We start from the raw sequence: 22,910 nt of genomic DNA on the forward strand, positions 1-22,910 counted from the left end.
TGGCTGATACTGATTTCCTTTATAACTGACACTTTCAAGTGTCATAAGGTCACAACACACCTTCAATGTTCCAATCTTATTTTGTCAACAGTTGTAAACCTCGTATGTCCAGACAAGACCTGGTCTGTCAGTCAGCCCTCTCATGGCAGAGCTATAGGGGACAGTGGGTGATTTTCAGACCATCGTGGAGGTAGATAAGAGCGGTGGACAAGACTGATTTCACACGTAAGTATCGGGCAATCAACAATCACCCAACATTAAGGAAATCGGCCAGCCAATCAATCAGTGCACCCCTGAAACAAATAATTATAGGCAACACTGGAAGAAAATGACTCATGCTCCTTATTAAATAACTCATTTATTACTCATAAAATATACAGCAATCTCAGTACTGAAAGAACTCATTGGAATTTTTAATTCACAGTTATAATTTCTATTTACATGTTAGTTTCATTCCTCTTCAAGAAAAAGGAAAATAAATGAAAATCCTTCCCATCCTATTGATTCCAACAAATGTACATATTTCCAGTTAAAATATTTTTTGATAAACAAAACTGAGTTTCTGCAATCAGGTATAAGTGACTGGTCTTTCTTAATTTTTAGTTGAGACAAGCAAAACTAATATTAGAGAAAACAAAAGTCACTCAGAAGAAAATCAAATGCTTTTCAAAATGCTTTCATTGGTTTACAGTGTTTCTCATTGTAAAGCAGAGTCCCAGATGCCTCAGTGCCAGATCAGGGGTTTTAGCCACCAACAGCACACCTTCACAGCTGCCTCTACAAACCCAGGTTTTCAGTAACTAATGAAGGCACAAAACAAACAAACAAAAAGCAAACAAAAGTGTACAAATAATTTATTGTTTAAATTCTAAACTGGGCTGAACAGGTCAATATACAAAGGTAAGGTAGATCAAGTGAATACTAACCTGTCGCATTGTACCAAATGTCTTAAATTTACTCAGGTCAGTGAATCAGATTCCTAGAGGACGAGTAGTTTAAGACATTAAATGGGTATATTAAAATTTTGAAAAATAAATGATCCCCCCTATGACTTACAAACTTGATATTCCTTCTGACGGATGTAGTGTGCAGAAATAAACGGATATAAACTTCTCTCTTTATCCTTGCTGATTGATAAACCACCTGAAATCCCATTTTTAGTCATTTACGAAGTTAAAACAGAGTTAAAATTCATCCCCATCTTTTGGTCCCTGTTGGTTTAACTCTGTGGTGTGCAAGCACACCTTTTCAGCGTGTTATTGCCTTAAAACTGCTGCCGTTGGCCCAACAAGTTCAGTCTTTTAACACTTGAGAAGTCAGTGTTGGTAAAGCAGTGGTTACTGAACTCCAGTATCAGCCAAAGGACACCTTGTGCTGGATAAGGTTGGGATGAGCCTGGGCTGGCCTGTTGCGCCTCCTCCCTCCTTTGCTCTCTGGTGGGGACTCTTAAGGCTCCTGTTCACAAGCCCTCCCAAGCTTGCAGTGGGTGATTGACTTTTTTCTTTTCTTTTAAGACACAGTGTATGTTTGTGCATTTAGCGCGAGTCTTCTCCTGCCCGCTTCAGTATGTCTCTGAATCCGAGTCATTGAGCTCCTCGTCTTTGTAGAAGCCGTCGTGATGGCTGATGTTGTTGAAGCTGCAGTAGGAGCTGTGCTCGGCGCGCAGTGTGGGCAGGCTGTCAAAGGTGGCGCTCTTGGAAGGGCTGGTGGTGTAGTGGTTAACGGCACTGAAAGGGACGGCAGGTGCCGGGGTGCAGGGGGACACGGGCATCATGGTGGCCAGGATGAGAGCGAGGCAGTCTGCGACGTCTTTGTTGGGGGCACAAGCCAAGGCGGGCGTGTAACCTGAAAAACAATGAAGCATATGTCCAACATTCCTGATTCTGCCTTAAAAACACAACGAAAGATAATCAATATCTCCCAGCAAACATAAATTACACAAATACCTGAAACTGTGGTGCTGATTATTCAATATTAGAACATGAGACACAGCTGTGAAATACCATACTCTGATTATAATATGAATTAATAATAATATTTGATTAAATTAATATTTCTAGTCTCTTTGTTTTTAATAAACCAAATAGGTCAGTAATTGACAAACATGATGATCTAATGGTGTTCAGATAACATCAAATTCAGGCGGGAATGCATTAAAACATGTGGAGGACAGTTTCCTCTCAAACCCTCTTCAGATGTGTGCTTGAAGAACTATCTGCATTAATTTAGTGGTCTGAAGCAATCACAGAGTGAACAAATCCCCTTTAGCCAGCAGACTTATTACCTGGATGTTTCTAATCAACAACATTCTGTAAACAGTGTTAAAATTGGACACTGCTGCTGGGCTATTTAAAATGATTCAACAGCAGTCTGAGAAAATATTTTAAAGGGGAGATTATTATTATTTTTAATCAGAAGAAAGCATGCATAGACGTGTGGGAATTCTGTTGAACGGAGAAACAGGCAAAAGGCTAACTTAAAAGTCACAACTCAGGATGAACTGATCAAAGGATTACACTGTTTGGGTGAGTCAGGTTTCTCTCCAGAGGATCTATTGCTTCTATTGTGAGATCTGTGTTGTAGAAAGTCCAATTTCAATCTTAAGAATCAGAGGTCTACCGCACTTTCTCAAATGTTGGTTTTCTTTTGTGCAGCGCTGTGTGTGAATTACACATGTTTAGCCTAGATGAAGGCTGTCAGCTAGCAGCTAGCATGGTGGAGCTTTTATGTGCTCAAATCTTTAGTGTCTGAGTGCTGGGCTGAGCTCAGTAGCTCACTAGAGGACTGAAATGACACCGTTGGCCAATACATATTTCCATGGCGATCTTTAGACATATGCATCTAAATCTGTGGGAGCCTAGTTATTCCTGATGCCCCCGAACGAATCACTCATTAAATGTTACCTGAATAAGAACAGTTCATGTAATTGTATGTATCTGATGTTGTTACAGAAACAGCTAAATGTGTATTTTCTTGAATGTAGAGAAGATAACTGATCTGATCACTCAGGACGACTTTTACTGCCAGACGTGAATAATCTACCTTTATCTGAATCAAAGCAACCGCCAGTTATTGCCAGGTATGTGCGGAACCATGTTGCTAGGAAATCGGTCCTGATTCACCAATCACCTCTTACTTCAGTTTGTCGTTTTGATTTTTTCTTCCTCGTTCTCTAAGAATCTTAAAGCAGGCATTTACAGCTCAATGCACGCACTTATCTGAGCTGTAATTCCTGTTCATGTCAGCCGACCAAAAGTCGTTATACTAAGTCGGTTACCTGCTGCAAACACTTGTGGCAGATGGCTGCTCACCCTGTGTCTGGTGCAGTCGGAGGTCTTTTCCTGATCAAAGGGAGCTGATTTCACTGTTACCAAAATGGTTTTCCCCAACATTATGCTATATTTTGTCTGTTAAACCACTAAGAATTTCCTCTATTCACAAACGTCTGTACAAAAGTTCAAATAAAATTCGAAAGCGTCCATAAAATGGTTAGCTTAGCCCCTAAAGTGGCATACTCGAACAGTTTTGTCTAACATTTGAAAGAAAACGGATCATTTTTCACAAGGAAACCTCCACAGGGGACTTTCACTGAATCAACATTTCCAAGCAAAAATTAATCTTTTTTAATGTGCTTTTGTCTTTTTTCACCTTAAATTTAAGCCTAAAAACAAACTGAAGAAGTGTTATTTGACTGTAGCCATTTCCGATATATTTAACTAATGTCCTAAATTCTGTCAACGTGTTCAGCTACAGTCAGCCTATATAAGCAGAAAACATAACATCCTGATTTAATCACTGAAGTAGTTACTGAAGGCAAAAACCACCATGTATCCATCAGTTAGAGGTGACTCAAGTTTGAGGAAAAAAAGTCTTAAAGAAATCAAAACAAAAAAAATCCCTCTCTGTATCTTGATCTCTGTTAAAATGCAACAAATTCACTTAGTAAAAAGATATCCTGTATAAAGTTTAACGATGAGATGAGCATGATTTAGGGCAGTGCTTATCTATGATTATAGACTGCCAAGGCAATGAGTTTGCACAGTGTCTGTAATTTTTTAGGAAATATGCAGAGGCACACAACTCTCTGCACAATATGACACTATTATTAGGACTTTATGCTTCGAAAGCAATCCAGATTTTTATTTTTACAAAGACAGGAATAGAGCACAATTAAAACACTGAACAAGCATTTAACAAAATAACCAGGTCAAACTGAAACATATGGACCTACTTTCAAAAATAAATGTTTGAGAAAGAGCAAGAATTTCTCCAGAGAGCCTAAACACCCAAATAAAAAGAAAAGCTAAAGCATAATTACCGTTTTCGTCGACTGCAAGGACACTGGCTCCCTTTGCAAGCAGCTCCTGGACCACCACAATCAGCCCATTTCTTGCAGCCACATGCAGAGGTCTTCAGACAAGAAAGATATTTGGCTGTTGAAAAGCTATTTGTATTCGAAACTTTGAACGGATAGATAAAACTAAAATGATGCATACGTCTGTAAGGCGGCGTTTGTAGCATTTATGAAGTTTCTGTCGGTAATCTTCTCCAATATCAACAAGCCACTGGTTTCATGACCCTGTAGATACAGTAGGATAGTTGCCACCATAAGCCATATAATGCAGTTTAAAAACATACAAACATGACAATTAAAACGTGAAATATTAGCAGTAATATAAACATGACCACACCTTACTGCAGGCCAAATGAAGTGCAGTGTTCTTTACAGCATCCTGTAGAGTGAGATCTGCTTTCGCACTGCTCACCAGCAGCTCTGTGTACGGGTATGACATGCAAGAAAAACATATTCAATCTGATCTGATGTCCCACTGTTTGTTATTTAATACCACGCTGACTATCATGATTCATATCAGGTTAGAAATGCTGAAGCATTCATACCGACAGCGTTGGTCTGACCGTTCTCCGCAGCCATCATGAGCGGGGTCTTTCCTGCAGCATCGACACAGTTGACCTGGGCGTTGTGGCTCAGCAGCAGCTGTAGACACTCCACATGGTCCGTAAAGGCAGCAGCATGCAGAGGGGTCCTGAGAACAAAGTGCAACAAGAAGTCAAATATCACCAAGTATTGCAATTAATAAGATTCACTCTTACAAAATCTCAAGACTAAAATGTTCATGATCAGCTGTACCTGTTTTTCCTGTCTTTGGTGTTGACAATGGCAGGGCCTAAAGTGTCTATCAACATTTCAGCAGCACCTTCATTATCACGGATTCTAGACAGCAGGAAATAAATAAATAAAAAAGCCTGGGTGTTTAATCTATGAGGAGCTGGGCTTTCTGACACAATGAGTGACACATAAGCAAGGCTCAGGCTCTTACACAGCACAGTGGAGGGGACTGAAAGAATTGCCTTCGGCCTTGTGGAAAATCTCTTGTTCGAGCAAAACTTCCACACATGTATCGTGACCTTTAGGAGAACAAACATCAATTAAAAACCCCTCTCATCTTTGTTTACTTTTTAAAAACAATAAATGTATCATTTGGGTGCAACAAGACATTGAATAAAAGCAAAGATTAGATGAAAAAAAAAAATAGCATTTCTTAAGTGCTCCATTATTCTTGTCTGCTTTATCAGCAAAATGCTTGCATTTAAGTGCCTACATCAACATCTGCTACAACATCAGGTATACATTTGTGTATATCGATATTTATTGATTGCTTGGTTTGAAAGGTCTTCCAGCCTTCTTGTCTGTACCATTGTAGCAGGCCCAGTGCAGTGGGGTGTAGCCTTGGCTGTCTGTTAAGGCAGGCAGTGTTTCCACTGATTGGGCAGCATGCAAAAGGCCTCCGAGTACCCCAGTGTGTCCGCAAGCTGCTGCCAGGTGGATCGGCGTGCGCCCTTTACAGTCTCGCATCAGGACGTTGGCGCTGTGCTGAAGCAAGGCCTCCACACATTCCTCGTGACCGGTCACGGACTGATGACAGAAGACAGTTTTTATTGATTATTTGTTGGGAGGGATGTTTTTCTGCTGCGAGCAGATCTCTCAGCACCACTTAATAAATTGTACGTATCAGTGATTATTTCATACACAGGGATGTGATGTAAAAATGTGCTTCATTTTTAGTAGATTACGGAGAAATTTCATGGGTGTAATTGAATTCACTGTCCTGTTCTTCATCCTCCAAGTTTGTTGGCTGGTTACATTGATGATCTGCAATATTTGGGGGTAACCCTTATCATGAAAATGGTTTAAAGTGACAAAAGAAGTTAAATTATCAAAAGGCACAATATTTTGTTTGCCATGTTCTTTTCAATAAATGTTGCAAAACATCTGCCTTGAACCAGTCTCTGGTTTTTTTGCTTTTGTATTTAAAAAGACCCCAGATGTAGCTTTGAATCTCTGACTATTTCATGTTCAAATTTCCTTTCAAACAAATATTTAATCCAGGACTTGTATGCAAAAAACTTCTGCACAAGGAAATGTTTACATTACCCTATGCTCCATTTAAAGCCTCTGACAAAACTGTATAATTCCCTGCAGACATAATTTTAAATTAAAACAGCAGCAGCACTCAGGTTAAGTGAACTATTGCTACATTAAAGCTGCATTGCTGAAATAAGGAAAAAATTACTGAAGCATTTGCACAACAGCAACAGATTTTACCATCAAGACTATATCCCCATCTCTCTGCTTTGGCACTGTAGCTTATCACACAGCCCTAATACAGGTTTTTATAGAACTGCTCAGCAAATGGTATAAACTGATTAAAATACAGATTTTAAAACTATAAAGACAAAGAATGTTTGCCTTTTAAACTTGGAGGGAAATCTTAAGAGGTACAAGTAAAGAATCAATCAAATCAAAACAAAATGAAATTATAATGATAAACAGTTCTTAAAACACAACAGAGCAAATTAGAAACTAAACAAAAAAATAATAAAAAATAGATACATCTACATAAATGAACCAGTGATAATGAAGTTAAATGCTCGCATGTATTTTCCTTTATTTTATCACTATAACTCCACATGTTTTTATCAAATGTTTAAGGTGTGGAAAAATAATGGGATCTTACTCCTCTATGCAAGGCCGTCCTCCCCCACTTGTCTTTGGCTTCTACGCTGGATCCCTTGTTAAGAAGGGAATACACACAGTCAGTGTGTCCACTCAGGACGGACAGCATCAGTGGGGTCCTAAAACGTAACAGAGAAAAATGTCAACAAACTGTTTTTTAACATGAATGTATAAACAGAGCAAGACATTTCTTTACTTACTGCCCGTTCCCATCTTGAATGTCCACAGCACTTTGAAGATCAGCATTTCCAATCAGCAAACGCAAACATTCTGAATGACCATTAGTAGCTGCAGGAAAACAAAGACCATCTCCATTACTCGCTACACTGTTTTGAGTCTTTAGTGGGTAGATGTACCCGAGTTTCCTCTCCTCAGACTAAATACCTGCAGCATGTATCGGGGTTCGCTTTAAGACAAAATCTTTGACCAAGATGGAGGCTCCCTGGTTGATGAGGACGTCCACACATTCCACGTGGCCTTTAAAGGCAGCCAGATCTAAGGGTGTGCGTCCCTGGCTGTTCCTAACATCCAAATCCAGCAGAGACTGCACCAGAACCTCCATAGCTTGATGGTGACCATGGTATGCCTGAAACATTTAAACTCATGGTTATGTTAAAGCTGATAATATAGTCATCAAGACCCCACCACAGAATTGTTGTTAACCAATAGAAACAATTATTGTAAAGATGTCAAATTATCCTTTGGCCGTCTTAAAGTAGGACTGAATTGAAATATCCAAGCATTTGATCAAAAAGAATGAAACTTATTCTTGCACTGATGTGGTGTGGAGCACTTTTGTAAAAAGTACATACAGATCCTTTTTATTTTGAATTCTTAAAACAAAAAGTCATTAAAATATTTTTGCAAGCCATCTTTTGGGAGAGAGTGGTAATTGTCTATCACTAATGAATCATTAGCTTGAGTGCATTCACCGCATTGGGCTGGTTTGTTAATAACTGATTATTACACTGCTAATTTCATAATTACACCTATGACGGAGAATCAGGGCAAAAATAAACGGGACTATTGACACTTTCTATATGTGTGACTGTGTACTGAACACCAGAAAATAAATGATAGAAGTGGAAAAGATGTAGCAGTCAATACAGACTACTTAGCTGTTGGCCAGTCAGTTTTCTGGTTCACAACAGAATTAGCATAATGAAATGAAACCAATAAACTATTGGTCTAAAAGTAGCAGATGAGTCTATCAAGAAATAAACTCTACTCACAGCAAGGTGCAGGGGGCTGATGGGAGCTCTGACCTCAGAGTCATTCAGGATGTCTGTCCCTGAGGTTTCCATTAGCTGCAAACATTACAAGTTGGAACTTACTCTTGATATCATTAATTGGTTATTCTTGAAGATCAACACATTAAATATGTAACTGCAGCCTATTTTTTGTGATTTAAAAGTATAAACAGAGGATAAAAGTGTAACACTACTCACCACATCTAAGGGTGTTTCACTAGCAATCTGTAGAAGAATGAATAAGGAATTTAATTTAAACTACGTTAAAAGACCATATTTTTTAATGGTTGGCGTCCCTCACCAGCTCCAGACAAAGACGGTGTCCGTATGCAGAGGCGTAATGCACAGCGTTGAAGCCCTGATTGTCCCGGATCCCTGGATTTGCATCATTTCTTAATAAATATTCCAGGCACCTGGAAACACAACCAGTTCAGAGAACCACATTATAGCTGAATTACTGGCGATGTAAATCATCTCCTTTATTGATACAATCCTACCATCACAAGTAAACACAAGCTCCTAAAAATACAGAAGTTTCCAAGGATTACTGACTTTCCATCCGTGTCAGAGGCAGCGGCGTAGTGGAGAGGACTGCAGCCCCGCTCGTCCAGATCGTTGACGCCAGCTCCTGAGCCCACCAGAGCAAACAGGCACTGGTAGTTGCAGTTGGCAGCAGCGTAGTGGAGAGGGGTCCTGGCATAAAAACAAACACACATACAGCTTAGATACTTATTCTGATGTGATGCTTGATCCAAATCCAGTTTTCAAGACCACAAACCTGCCAAAGTTATCCTTTCTATTAAAGTCAGCTCCGATGTTGAGAAGAACATTGAGACATTCCAGGTTTCTATGAAGGCACAGGCATATTACAGGAACAATCACAATTATATTGTTTTCATAATCCATCTTTAAAAAAGGTAATATTTCTCCTGTACACACCCTCCAGCGGCTGCAGCGTGTAAACAGGTCCTTCCAAACTCATCTGGAGTATCAATATCAAAGCCTGTGTAGAGTAACAGATAACTTTAAAATGCGTAAAATGTGTAAAAATTGTGACGTTAGATGGCCCTTTTTAGGTTGCCAGTCATTCTGAATTAAAAGACATTCACCTGAATACAGGAGCTTTCGGCAGCAGTCTGAGAAGCCACTGAGAGCAGCCAAATGCAGCGGAAACATGCCATGAATCCCTCGTCTGAAAATTAAGTCATACAGATTTCTTTAATCTTATCCAAATAATTGATCCTTTTAGGCACAGAGGTGCACACTTACACATAGGCTAGAGAAACAAACATCTATTTAAGGTGCCCATCTTCATCTGCAATTAAGTAAGTACTGCAGAACCAACTATGAGCTCTGAAATTCTTTGCAAAAGAAGCTGGAGCACTTGCAGAAAAACAGCAGAGGCTTGCTTACTTTGCTGTGTCAGCTTTGTTAGTGATGAGTGTGTTAATGAGGAGCTCGTGCCCGTATCGAGCCGCGATGTGTAGTGGTGTATTTCCATTTTTATCTTCACAGTCGATCTCAGCACCTTCAGGAATCAACGGACAAAAAAACAGAAGTCAGCAGTTAGCTGCAGAATGCTAAAGGGCAACAAGAGAGAGGAAAAGACTATGAAGCAGATTCTGTTTGAAGAGCTCACCGTTTTCAATGATTACTTGAGATCTAGAAAACCTCCCATGGATCGCCGTCATGTGGAGCGGAGTCTTCCCATCTTTGCTCTAAGATGAAACAAAAACACACTGAAATCATCCAAAAGGTTCTTTTTTTTTCTTACTACAACCAAGAACTATTTGTGTTTGAAAGCAACATGTCATGGATGAGTGTTTCACAGGCTGAAAAGAAGAAAAAAAACATGAAAAAGTGGACAAACCCTTAAACTAATTCTGTTTTGAATCCCCTTTTGATTTCTGCATTCAGTCTTCTTTGGTAGAAGTCATTCTCGATTTTACATCTTTGTGATACCTGCCCACTCGACCATGCAAAAGTTTTCTAAATCTATTAGATTTCAAGAAAACTAAAATTCATCCTCATCTGTCCAGCAGACACTTGAAGGTTTCATCAAAACTGACTGGCACTCAGAAGTGTTCATAACTTCACCCACCTTGATAACAGCCCCAGTTCCGACTGAAGAAAAGCAACCCCAGATCATGATGCTGCCTCGGCCGTGTTTAACAGTGGGCACGGTGTTTAGAAATCCTTGGTGTTGTTTTAATTCCAAACATACTTTTGTCATGTTAAGTTTTCTAGACTGGAGAGGACATGATACTGTTGTCATGACGCAAAAATATCTGGTTTGTAATTGTGGCCTCCTGCTTTTTGGCAGCCCCCCCTGACCAGTTTCCGTCTTATCTTTTCAAACATGTTCTGAAATACTTAAAAGTCTTGCAACATCACCTTTATCCCACATTTTCCTCATAGAACCTTTTGTATTTTAAAGGTGTGCAAACGTATGCACCAGGTTAATTCCTCCGTCTAATTTTAACATTCCCTACAAATTCGTATTATGATTCAGTTGAAATGTCCCTGAAGAGGGTAAGCTTTGGAATGATTTATTATGGGCTTAGGTTTTACATCACAAAAAAACAGGTATTTTATCAGGAATATAAACAGCAGAGGGGAATGAGATCTGGAGGTAGCAAACCTGGAAGAGATCTGTGAGAGTTTCTTTTAAAAATATTTATTCTACATAAGTAAAAGGTTGTTTTAAACAGCTCAGGAAACATTCAGCTGCTATAAACCTTCAGAAACAATGTGTTGAAGCTTTTACATTTCATCCTTGTTTGAATGGAAGACAAGACAGACCTCTTGTAAAATGTTGTGTGTAAAAAAATGTGTAAAATATTGTAATTCAATCTGTTTAAAACCAATAAAACAGTTTTTCTGCACATTTTCTGTTTCAAAACATCCAGACATTTCCACACTTAGGCTTAACACTAATAGTAAAGATACTGTACAAAACAAAGAGATTTGCACAAACTGTTTGGGGTATTCAGTTGTAGACTTGACAACAAGTTACATAATCGATGAAGCAGTGGTCTACTTGTCACATTTCTTTTTGTGCTAGAAATCACAACAACAGTGAAGGCGCTATCACAGGATTGTCCACATCTGCCTCATGTTTTCCTAATTTGTCACTTGGCACTACTGGACCTTAAAAATTCAGAGTAGTGAAGTCATCTTAGAAGGAAGAGGCCATTTAAAGTTAACACATTCACCTGAGGCATGACTATAGTGTTCTCTGTACATCATAAAGCCACTGATGGTGAATCTTTTAACTCAAGGCTCAATGTGAGCAGGCTAATAGCTGACATCACTGTGACACCTGTTCATTTCTATGTTTTGTTTTAGCCATTTCCTTTTCTGGTTTAAAAGGATTAAAGCCTGAATATGAACTCATGGCTAACCCCCCCCCCCGCCCCAAAAATGTATTCATTCAGTCAATTTTAAAACAAAACACTATTAAATACCAAACCACACCCACTTTTAAGCAATGATACTTAAGTACTGATAAACAACCAACAAAAAAACAACATGAACTCCCTGACATTTTAGTTCCTCCTACCTTTATGTTGACCTCGGCCCCATTGCAGACGAGGAGCTCCAGGCAGAGCGCACCATGGCGCGAGGCGGCGGTGAAATGGAGAGGTGCGAAACCCTTCTCATTCAATTGGTTAATATTAGCACCACAATCAATGAGCTCGTTCACAACCACATCCTGCCCATTGTAGCAGGCCACGTGCAGAGGTGTGTTTCCAAAGGTGTTAGGCTCATTAATCTAAACAGGAAGACAAGCAGAAAGAAGGCATGTTTACATAAAGACCACATAACCTCTGCTACTATAGCAAAAACCATGAAGCCATTAAGCAAGGATCTGAAGTGTGTCTACAGTCTGTGGGTGGAACTCACATCCACCCCTAAATCCAGAAGGTATTTTACAACACTGATCATTCCACTTGAGGCTGCCGCATGTAAGGGGGTGTATGATTTCTTATCTTTGCAGGCAACCTCAGCTCCATGAGAAGCCAGCAACTTCACCACCTCTATGTGTCCTGAAGACAAAAGAAAATGAGTTAATTATGCCCACACACCACCAAGATTATTTCTCAGAAAGCTTTAAAACTCCAACTACAAGAAATCTATTCCCAAAGCAACAAAACAACTAAAGTGTTCAGATTTTTTTACCCATATATGCTGCCCAGTGGATCGCACGACGGTCCTTCTTATCAAAAGCATTAATGTTTGCGCCTCTGGAGAGTAGGAGCCTCACCATCTAAAAGCAACAGAAAAAAAAAACTGTTGAGATTACCATCATAGAGAGCTGAAGCTGAAATAACATGGACTGTTCCTTTAACAGTCAGCTTGCTTACATATGCATGGAAAGATAAGGGTTTTACCACTTAACACCACATGCAACTAATATCAGCTATAACCAAATCAAAAAATTATTTGTTTTTGGCATGTCTGAGTTATCCATGGTAGGAAATCTTTCCCAACAAGTTGCCAAAAAAAAAAAAGCCAACTAGCATTTCAAGATTACTGATTAGATATTAAGTGTGTTTAACTATCGTCTGGGGATTTCTAAGCAGTTACAAAGCAGAACCAATTATGGCCCATATTTCTGTAACTAATGTGCATGCAGCAGGTGAAATCAATGATAGGCTCAGAATATTACAGGGAAGTTGCGGCTGCTCTGACACAGCTGCCAACAGCAGATAATAAGCAAATCACTAAGAACATGTTGGTCACTTCATCTCAAATGGGCAAAAATGAAGCTGTTGTTCCGTGTTTCAACCGTACAAAGTCTATTGTGTTTACACAATCAGGAGGCACTCAGAAAGGCTTCCTGTGAGCTAAAGAGGGAGACCAGGAAGTTATATCAACAGAGAAGCGCACATAAACACGACAGCAAGCCTGATTGGACAATTTCGATTTTAATTCCTAAGACCTGACAGTGGGGCAAAAACAAGGCCGTGTGCAGCTCTGTTGGACCCTTCTTTGAGTTAAAATTGTACCTCCAAGTGACCGCTGAAGGCTGCATGGTGCAGAGCAGTCCGGCCTGCTCGGTCTGATACATTCACATTGCTGAGGAGAGGAACCAGGGCTTCGGCGCAGCGAACGGCCTTGTTGGCTGCAGCGATGTGAAGCGGCGTCTGCCAGTTCTTGTCTCTGGCATTTACGTCTGCAGAGTGTTTCAGCAAAATCTGGACTGCCTCCTGCAAGAAAAAAAACGTTATGTTACTGTTTATATTCTGCTCAAATTTAAGATGAAAAGAAAGCAGAGTGTGGAAGAATGCATGACAGAGGACAAGAGGAATATTTGCCTACCTCGCAGCAGGAGGCCACGGCCCGGTGCAGGGGAGTTAGCCACTTGTTATCTTTGGCATTTACTCTTGCACCTGCAAGGAGGACGGCAGACCGTGTCAGCCAATTAGAAGTTAAAAACCAGGGTTGAATGAAACATTTATGTATTTGGAGTTATCTTTATCTGTATATTCCACATATAAAATGACTTTCTGTTCCTCAGTGTGGTAAATGGCTTATTCACAAATATTTCCCTTTAGAGTCTGGATGGATTTAGATCAGCTCTGTTTCAACCTCTGTAACACTCACAAAAGTTAAATCAGGCCTAGATATTCTACACTAAACACAGATTCTTTAAGGCATTTTGTTGTGATCTGTCATACATTTATTTCGATTTTGGGAAAAAAAACTGTTTGGGTTTGCCCGGATCAGAGGGTCTAGAGCAGGGTTTCTTAATCCTGTTCTTCAGGGCCCACTGTCCAGCATGTTTTAGGTTTTCCCTGCAATGGACACCTAACTTAAATGAATGGGTGATTACCAGGCTTCTGCAGCACTGATGGCATGCTGAAGAGATCAGGCATTTGAATCCGGGGTGCTGCAGCAGAGACACATAGCACAAGCAGGGCAGTGGGCCCTGAGGACTAGGGTAAGGAAACACTGGTCTAGAGGCTAGAAAAGCAGGAAAATTACACTTTTTGGATTATTGAATGAGCATAGATTTATCTGCCAGTAATTAGAAACACATCTGAATATGAATTTTCCACCTCAGAATGAAAAAAGGTCGTGAATATTAAATATCCTATGTATACTAACGTGCGCATGGACACGGAAAATTCAATATGCTCCATATGTTGCTACTACTTGTTGTCTTTCTACAGCTATATCCTATAATCAGTAAAACACCTCACACAAGGTGGGCATCTCAGAGAAACGGCCTTTTGTCTGTATTATTTATTGTTTAATTAATATTTCACCACCCAGTGCTCCAAGAAATGCTATAAAGTATTATTCCTCTAAATGATTTTGATAAGTTTGAGTGTTGTATGTGTTTAGAAGGTTTTAGTACATTTTTAATAAGGAATATACACTGCTCAAAAAAAAATAAAGGGAACACTTAAACAACACAATATAACTCCAAGTGAATCAAACTTCTGTGAAATCAAACTGTCCACTTAGGAAGCAACACTGATTGACAATCAATTTCACATGTTGTTGTTCAAATGGAATAAACAACAGGGGGAAATCTTTGGTGATTATCAAGACACTCAATAAAGGAGTGGTTCTGCAGGTGGGGACCACAGACCACTTCTCAGTATCTATGATTTCTGGCTGATGTTTTGGTCACTTTTGAATGTTGGTGGTGCTTTCACACTCGTGGTTCATGAGACGGACTCTACAACCCACACAAGTGGCTCAGGTAGTGCAGCTCATCCAGGATGGCACATCAATGTGAGCTGTGGCAAGAAGGTTTGCTGTGTCTGTCAGCGTAGTGTCCAGAGCCTGGAGGCGTTACCAGGAGACAGGCCAGTACACCAGGAGACGTGGAGGAGGCCATAGGAGGACAACAACCCAGCAGCAGGACCACTACCTCCACCTTTGTTCAAGGAGGAACAGGAGGAGCACTGCCAGAGCCCTGCAAAATAACCTCCAGCAGGCTACAAATGTGCATGTGTCTGCACAAACGGTTAGAAACCGACTCCATGAGGATGGTATGAGGGCCCGACGTCTACAAATGGGGGTTGTGCTCACAGCCCAACACCGTGCAGGATGCTTGGCATTTGCCAGAGAACACCAGGATTGGTAAATTCGCCACTGGCGCCCTGAGCTCTTCACAGATGAAAGCAGGTTCACACTGAGCACATGTGACAGACGTGACAGAGTCTGGAGACACCGTGGAGAGCAATCTGCTGCCTGCAACATCCTTCAGCATGACCAGTTTGGCAGTGGGTCAGTAATGGTGTGGGGTGGCATTTCTTTGGAGGGCTGCATGGCCCTCAATGTGCTCGCCAGAGGTAGCCTGACTGCCATTAGGTACCGAGATGAGATCCTCCGACCCCTTGTGAGACCATTTGCTGGTCCGGTTGGCCCTGGGTTCCTCCTAATGGAGGACAATGCTAGACCTCATGTAGCTGGAGTGTGTCAGCAGTTCCTGCAAGATGAAGACATTGAAGCTATGGACTGGCCCGCCCGTTCTCCAGACCTGAATCCCATTGAGCACATCTGGGACATCATGTCTCGCTCCATCCACCAACGTCACGTTGCTCCACAGACTGTCCAGGAGTTGGTGGATGCTTTAGTCCAGGTCTGGGAGGAGATCCCTCAGGAGACCATCCACCGTCTCATCAGGAGCATGTCCAGGTGTTGTAAGGAGGTCATACAGACACGTGGAGGTCACACACAATACTGAGCCTCATTTTGACTTGTTTTAAGGACATTACATCAAAGTTGGATCAGCCTCTAGTGTGTTTTTCCACTTTCATTTTGTGTGTGACTCCAAATCCAGGCCTCTATTGGTTAATAAATTTGATTTCCATTGATGATTTTTGTGTGATCTTGTTGTCAGCACATTCAACTTTGTACAGAACAAAGTATTCAATGAGAATATTTCATTCATTCAGATCTAGGATGTGTTATTTTATTTTTTTGAGCAGTGTATTTTCCTCACTCACAAAACGCCTGTTCAAACTAAAACTTCTATTCAGATCTTCCATTATAAATTCATGTAAAATAACCTTTTATGTTTTAAACTGCCTTTATTTTTACAAAAATTAAATAAGTAACTTCTGGAAACCTAAACATTTTTATATGCTCAGTTTTGTTTTTCTATTATTATCCAGACATGGAAAAGGATATTAAATCAATTTTTAAAACTGCATAGGAACTCTGTAAACTAGTTACATTGAGCTGCAATTTAAAGTGAGGGTTTTCCAATATTAAAAAACATTTAAATCACAAAAAAAGCCAACCATTTAACTATTTTGGGAGGGCATGTTGTGTTAAAATGGTTCCTCCATATATAAAGGCTTCGACCCAAATGTCCAGGGTTCCAATCCAGACTTCAGGAAACATACCTGAAAGAATCAGCAGCTCTATTATTTCTGCATCTCCGAGATAGGCAGCAGCGTGCAGTGGAGTTCGCTTCTCGTTATCCTGTAAGAAGTGAACAGAGAAGCATCGCTGTGGTTAACTGAAGCACAAACGACTTTAGTTTTTCTCCCAGCTTCACTCTGGGTGACTCTGATCTGACAGCAAAAGCCATCATACAGAGGTTTATTAAAGACAAATCTACATGGAATAAATTCACTGTTTTACTGTCGCATTCTAGTCAAACAGAAAGAAGTGCAAACCAGCCAGACTCTGAATTAAAACACCCCCACCAGAACAGCAACAGTGAGGTATGCAATAAACTAAGCTGAGCCAGTTATGCAGTGGGAACTGTAAAGTCAGACCATGCGCTGGTTTGTTTACAACCGACAGAAAGTGCTGCACAGGGCCTTTCAAGGGCAACTACACACTGGAGATATTTAATTCAGTTTTGCTGAGATGTATTTAAGCTATAGTGACAATATGAGGAAACAGATGGAGATATAGATGGCTGCAGGGATTACCTGCACATTCACATCCTCTTTTTTGAATATGAGTGAGCGGACGTCATCTGGGTCCACGCTGAAAATGGCTTTCAGCAAAGGAGGCTGTGAAAGAAGAAAAACGCATTAAAACACTCAATTTAAACATATTTCTGCTTAATATATAGCACAACATTCAACTGTCCTTAGAACATCCAAAACATAAAGCATGCCAACTAATCTGTAAGTAAGAACCTTGTAGGTATTATTTGTCATGCAAACAGCTTTAGTGAAATTAAAAGATTGTAAAAAAAAAAACCTGAAACCTTAAAACTAAAAGACACATCAGGGTCTTCATCATCAAGCACCACGACACACACCCGGCTCATCTCCTCACAGATCAGATCCTCTCATTTTACCCAGAAATGTAGAACTATGAGAGCAGCTGGTAACTCAGCCCTGAATCACAACCAACTGATTATGCTTTTAACGTCGCAGTGGGTTCTCAGAATCCGATCTGCATTTACAGAGAAGGCAATTTCTAAAACTGTCACTGTCTGCTGGCAAGCAAAACAAAGTCAATTCCATCCCACAGAGATGAATATGAGTCTTTCAATAAATGCAGCTCCATCTTCAAGTTCCAGATTAGACATAGCTGCCCATCTCCACCATGTTTCCACATAAACCTGACCAAAAAAAAGAAGCATGCAGCTGATCTGACTCACATCCAACACACAATCACAAGCAGCCAATATCTAAAAGCGAAAAAGTGAAGAATAATAAATGAAGTTCTTTGTAAAGTCAAACTCTTATGCATCGAGTGAACTGGCTTCTTCAAAAAATAGTTAAGTAAGCTCCAGCTGCTGTAGGAGGTCACACAGGCAAACAGGCATGTGGACTTTAAACAGCGTAGGCTGCGCTGCACAGGGAAAATACATAATATAAAAACAGGCAAATCGTATTGAGCATATTTCAGTGTTTTCAGGAGAAAAAAAAATTGTCCATAACCAATTTCCTAAAAAAAAAAATGAATTAAACATCCCCATGGTCAGATGGGATTTTAAAACAAGCCGACTAAATCCATTTCAAAGTTTTTTATCTGTTACACTGACATGTTAACATCACCAACACTTCCTGTAAGACAAGGCTCTATTAAAACCATCACCCAGGTCTCCTTTAAAAGTATTCAAAACAAAACATCAGACAAGGTGAGATTACCTGGTCACAAAAAGTGGCAAGAGAAAATGCTTTAAAAAGAAATCAGATGTGTAACAACCTGGGGTGTCTTCAACAGTCATTTCTTATACTACTTATGCACTGAGGTTTTAAAAAGCTTGTTTAAGAGCCGCTCAAATGCTCCATTTATACCATTCCTATGGTTTAAAATCCTTTTAATGAAAGTGTCAGACTGACCAAAGTTTTAGCTGTATTAAGGATCGAGTAATGCAGCATTGCCGCTCTCCCAATTGAGTCTGCTCACTGCCAGTCAGCTGGCTGAAAGAAAGCTAACACTTTTATCTCACATGGACAAATGAAAGATTTGGCTGTTTGGACAGTCATGGCATGGAAACTAGAGGAGTGCCATCCATCAGTCTCATCAAGGCAACCCAATTTTAAAACTACAACAGGTGAACTAAGAGCAATGTGTCTGCAAAAAAAAAAAAAAAAACAGGCTCTACTGGAGCCAATAACTAATAACTATCTAATTAACCAGCTAATATCAGCTATTTATACTTCTATAAAGAGCAGAATTCTGAAAAGGTGAAATATTCTGCACGGCGCACAGTTGAAAACTAATAAAGGAGTTAGTGGGTGTTTATATTCTTAGGTCTATGTATTAAAGATGACAATAATATAAAAAACAATAACTTATATTATTTACTTGCAGCTTGCATAACTGTTGCTTTTATGTTTGAAATAAAAGCAGTAAGATAAGGTGTTAATTTTTTTAATCTTTAAATCTTTGTATACATAGAGCAAATTTGTCAAACTGGCATTTTTGAACTCATGATTATCATATCGACTCAAGTCTAGTTCTAATACTACTTTTAGACCCTTGTAGGACATCACCTGCTTCACTCAAAGAAATATTAAATAAAGTTTAACATTTAAGAAGAGATAAAAAGTCTGATCAAATGTGTGTCTGAGTCATGTACTGCTGTGCATAAGACTACATCCATGAGCTAATTCATTCCCCCATACAATTAGAACAATGCAGCAAGTAGAATCACATTAATTCACTAAGACTTACTGCCTCATTTAACCCACCAAGCTGCCCAGCCAGTCACTTATAGCAGCCGTGCCGCTTGGAAGAGGTCATGCAGAAAAGACATCTTCTAGTATGTATGCTGGGGCTTCAGCAACTAACTACGAGTTACAAGTAAAAAGATAACTAGCTATCCCTGAACCCAGCTTATCTTTCTGTACCACTTCCACATATCACAACTCTTAAACCTTTCCACATTTGTCATGACACAAACTTAAATGTTAACAATTTTGGCCATTGTATGTGAAAGAACAACACACATTAGTGCACTAAAGTCAACATACATGATTTTCATTTTGTTTGGTACAAATAAAAATCAGAAAAGCATGGCGTGTTGTATGCGGCCCTCCCGAATCCTTACACTGTAGGAAAAAACTTGTACTTCAGTTACTGCTGCAGGTCTTATGTCTCTACCAACTTTACACATCTAATTAAATTACATTTTTGCCCATTCTTCTTCGCAGGATAAACAATCAGGCCGTGTCTATGAATATCAACTTTAAGTCTTGCTACATTTTGCTTGATTTAGTTCTCGACTTTGACTAGGCCAGTCTAACATAGGAAAACTTTTTTTTATCTAAAGTTATTCCACTGCAGTTATGGCTATATGTTTAGGGTTGTTTTCCTGCTGGAAGTCAAGCCTCACCCACAGTCTAGTCTTCGTCCAACATGTCCTGTATTTATTTATTTCGAGCCATCTTCCTATCTACACTCACCAGCACCATTGTCCCAACTGAAAAGCATCCCTGCAGCATGAAACTGCCACCACCATGGTTCCCCATGGGGATCGTACCATCAATGTGACGTATCACACAAGTGTGTCCACTTGTGGAAAACTGTAAATGATACATCTTATAGCTTTCTTTCAACAAAGGCTTTCATTTTGCCAATCTTCCATTAAATCCAGATTTGTGATTTGTGGAGTGCACAGCTAGTAGTCGTCCTGTCAACAGAAGCTCCCATCTGAGCTGTTGATCAGTCCAGGCCCTCCAGCGGTATCGAGGGAAACTTGGCATTCTGCTTTCGTAAAATGTCCAAAGCTTGGGATATTGTTTTATAATTACACATGTTTTAAACTTTTTTCCAACTTTATGCATGACTTTAAATTACATAAAGATCGCCTCAATTTACCAATTAGATGCGTTTTAATTGTAACTTATGGCAACCGGATTTTTTTATTTGGTATCAAGAGTAAAAGGGGGCAGAGTAAATAAGTGCATCGCACTTTTCAAATATTTATTTATAAACACTTTGCAAATCATGTATAATTTTCCCTTAACTGCATCATTATAGTCTACTTTCAGTTGATCTAGTACATTGGGTGACTGTGACTCAAAGGGAAGAATAATTCTCTTGCAATCCAAAGGCTGTGGGTTCACTTCCTTTATTACCCTCACATGTCAATGTACCACTGGGCAAGGCAACCTCAAACCAACACCAAATTGCCCACCAATCTGCATACTGGTGTTTGAATGTGTGCACGTTGGGGAGTGTGACTGGGTGAATATGGCTCCAGTGTAAAGCGTGTTGAGTGGTCAGTCTTACTGGAAAAGCTATATAAATCCCGTCCGTTTACCAAGTTAAAGAGGTATGAACACTTTTGCAAGGCACTGCAGCATTTTAAAGAATCACTTTAGATGCTTTACATGCTCGCAAGTAAAAAATGTTTCCTCTCGTCACAGACAGAAACCATTTATGCTATTTATGGTTCTCCAGTCCCGGACGGGTGTTGAGGGAAATGTTCTACGCTCCTCTCAAGCCGTTCGCCTGTGTGTGCACCTCCTTTCCTCATGTAGAAGCCAGGCCACTTAATACCATCACCATGGAGACCGCTCACTGGCAACTCCACTGGCTCACAGGAGCCCCAGCCTCATGATCATTCAAGCACACAGACAATAAAGGACACCTGCACGTACATATGTGACAAGAATAGCAGGCATGTGCAAAACACAACTCCTTCTACTGCAACAGAAAGCTATTCTCACTTTCAGAAGTGGGTGTCAGGTGTTAAACATAGCAGTATAGGACCTATATCTGCTTCCACTGAAGTGTCAGACATCTCATTACAATTATTAGCAGTAAGCACTTGGATACACCTGCATAAGTAGCATTCAAGTAGTAGAAGTCAGCAAATGGCTCTAGAAAGATTTCCACGCATACAACAGAGGCCTGTTAGCAATATAGCTTAACTTTCATAAAATAAATAAATATAAAAAGGACTAAACTGACACACGACTTTTCATAGCTCACATTTCTGGAGTCTATTGTCCCTCAATAATCAAGTTGTAGTTGCCTTCAGACTGATTACAAGTTAATCGCATTGCAGTCGAAAAGTGTTTATTTTAGTGTTTTTATGTCATGCACGGTTTTAGTTCCAATAAATCTGCGAAACGTGTGTTTCCAAAGTGTAAAAAAATGTCACAAACGATCAGTTGCAACAGTCAACTGATCGTTTTAGCTCCAATGGTAGTCATCGCACACTTCATTACAGGGATTTAACCACTAATATCAACCGCGTATTCACTTTAAGCGACCAATTAAGTCCACTTTAGTTGCGGTTTTATCCCAATATCCTACATAATCACTTCCTATATGAGTAGCCATCATTTCCCATCGGCTATGACTAATTGCTGGGGATAATCACTGCATCATTAGCTGGTTTTAACTTCGTAACAGCTAATCTCTTACTGATGCTAACAACAGGTTTTACATCTGATACGCCAGACTGTGCTTTAACTCACTCGTTTTCACCCAATTCTTTTCAATTTGGTTCCTTAAATGCCTTAATTTAAATGCTTCCGTTTCAGAGACTAGCCTCGAATTACATTCCGTTGGCGAATGCAGAAATGGGGAGAAGCTAAGCTAACATTAGCATTTTTTTAACACGAAACTGACTTACCTGGTCTCGAATTTTGAGAACCACCATATTTCTGTGATTTTAACTGTTCTCGTGTAGATTCATAAATAAATGTTGGTCACGTCTCCCAAGCTGTTCTGACGGACGCCTAACTGGACTATATCGTAGCTCCTGCGTTAGCGTCCTATGCTGATGGCATGAAAGCAGAGAGCCAGCGGAAAGTCCATAACATTGCCGCCACCGTATTTCACCCCTCAAAAAGACGGCGTACCATTGGCTAACTGAGCGCAACGTATAAGTAAAAGACTTGATGGTTGGTTGTTGCTAACACTACTTTTTGACAGGCGCAACATTATAGTATAAGAAAACATTTTAAACGGGCTAAAAGCTATTTATTTTATTGTGTTACGCAGCAAAGGCCAATTTTAGCTTAATGTTAAAAGCTTTATTGGAGCTGTTGAGTCGTGTCATTTCTAATTACTCACATAAGAGTGACTCACCCTTAAGTTTCACAAGTGCAGGACTTCCAAATAGGTATTAATATGAACACTAGGAGATTATGATAGCTGACTGGAAACATCTCCTCCTAAAATAAATGTATAAATATCTGAAGCTAAACAAGCCAGGAGCTATA

At 39.9% G+C, this 22,910-nt stretch overlaps 1 protein-coding gene across 1 annotated transcript; it reads right to left on the reverse strand.

Moving 5' to 3' along the window:
• Positions 1-339: 339 nt before the first annotated feature.
• Positions 340-22,540, reverse strand: ankrd28b (ankyrin repeat domain 28b). Its single transcript, XM_047361804.1, has 28 exons — positions 22,319-22,540; positions 17,196-17,279; positions 16,659-16,737; positions 13,612-13,682; positions 13,299-13,499; positions 12,469-12,556; positions 12,193-12,335; positions 11,849-12,061; positions 9,926-10,004; positions 9,700-9,814; positions 9,396-9,478; positions 9,226-9,289; positions 9,065-9,133; positions 8,839-8,979; positions 8,588-8,699; positions 8,485-8,511; positions 8,269-8,343; positions 7,421-7,622; positions 7,237-7,324; positions 7,038-7,155; positions 5,716-5,935; positions 5,340-5,427; positions 5,150-5,233; positions 4,900-5,045; positions 4,692-4,774; positions 4,497-4,579; positions 4,319-4,410; positions 340-1,845 (listed from the first exon to the last, which is right to left on the reverse strand). The coding sequence occupies exons 1-28, from the start codon at positions 22,343-22,345 to the stop codon at positions 1,562-1,564; spliced, it is 3,159 nt and encodes a 1,052-aa protein (XP_047217760.1). The 5' UTR covers positions 22,346-22,540; the 3' UTR covers positions 340-1,561.
• Positions 22,541-22,910: the final 370 nt, after the last annotated feature.

The sequence above is a fragment of the Girardinichthys multiradiatus genome, chromosome 3, assembly GCF_021462225.1.
Source record: "Girardinichthys multiradiatus isolate DD_20200921_A chromosome 3, DD_fGirMul_XY1, whole genome shotgun sequence".
In the NCBI taxonomy this organism is placed as follows: Eukaryota; Metazoa; Chordata; class Actinopteri; order Cyprinodontiformes; family Goodeidae; genus Girardinichthys; species Girardinichthys multiradiatus.

What these genes read in the sequence shown, in the direction of transcription:
- ankrd28b (XM_047361804.1), bottom strand. Translation starts at nt 22,345, where the DNA reads ATGGTGGTTCTCAAAATTCGAGACCAG. An exon ending in GGGCCGAGGTCAACATAAAG is followed by an intron (nt 10,005 to 11,848) that starts GTAGGAGGAACT and finishes GTTTCATCTTAG; the next exon opens with AGCAAAGATGGGAAGACTCC. An exon ending in CCGAAAGCTCCTGTATTCAG is followed by an intron (nt 9,290 to 9,395) that starts GTGAATGTCTTT and finishes TACTCTACACAG; the next exon opens with GCTTTGATATTGATACTCCA.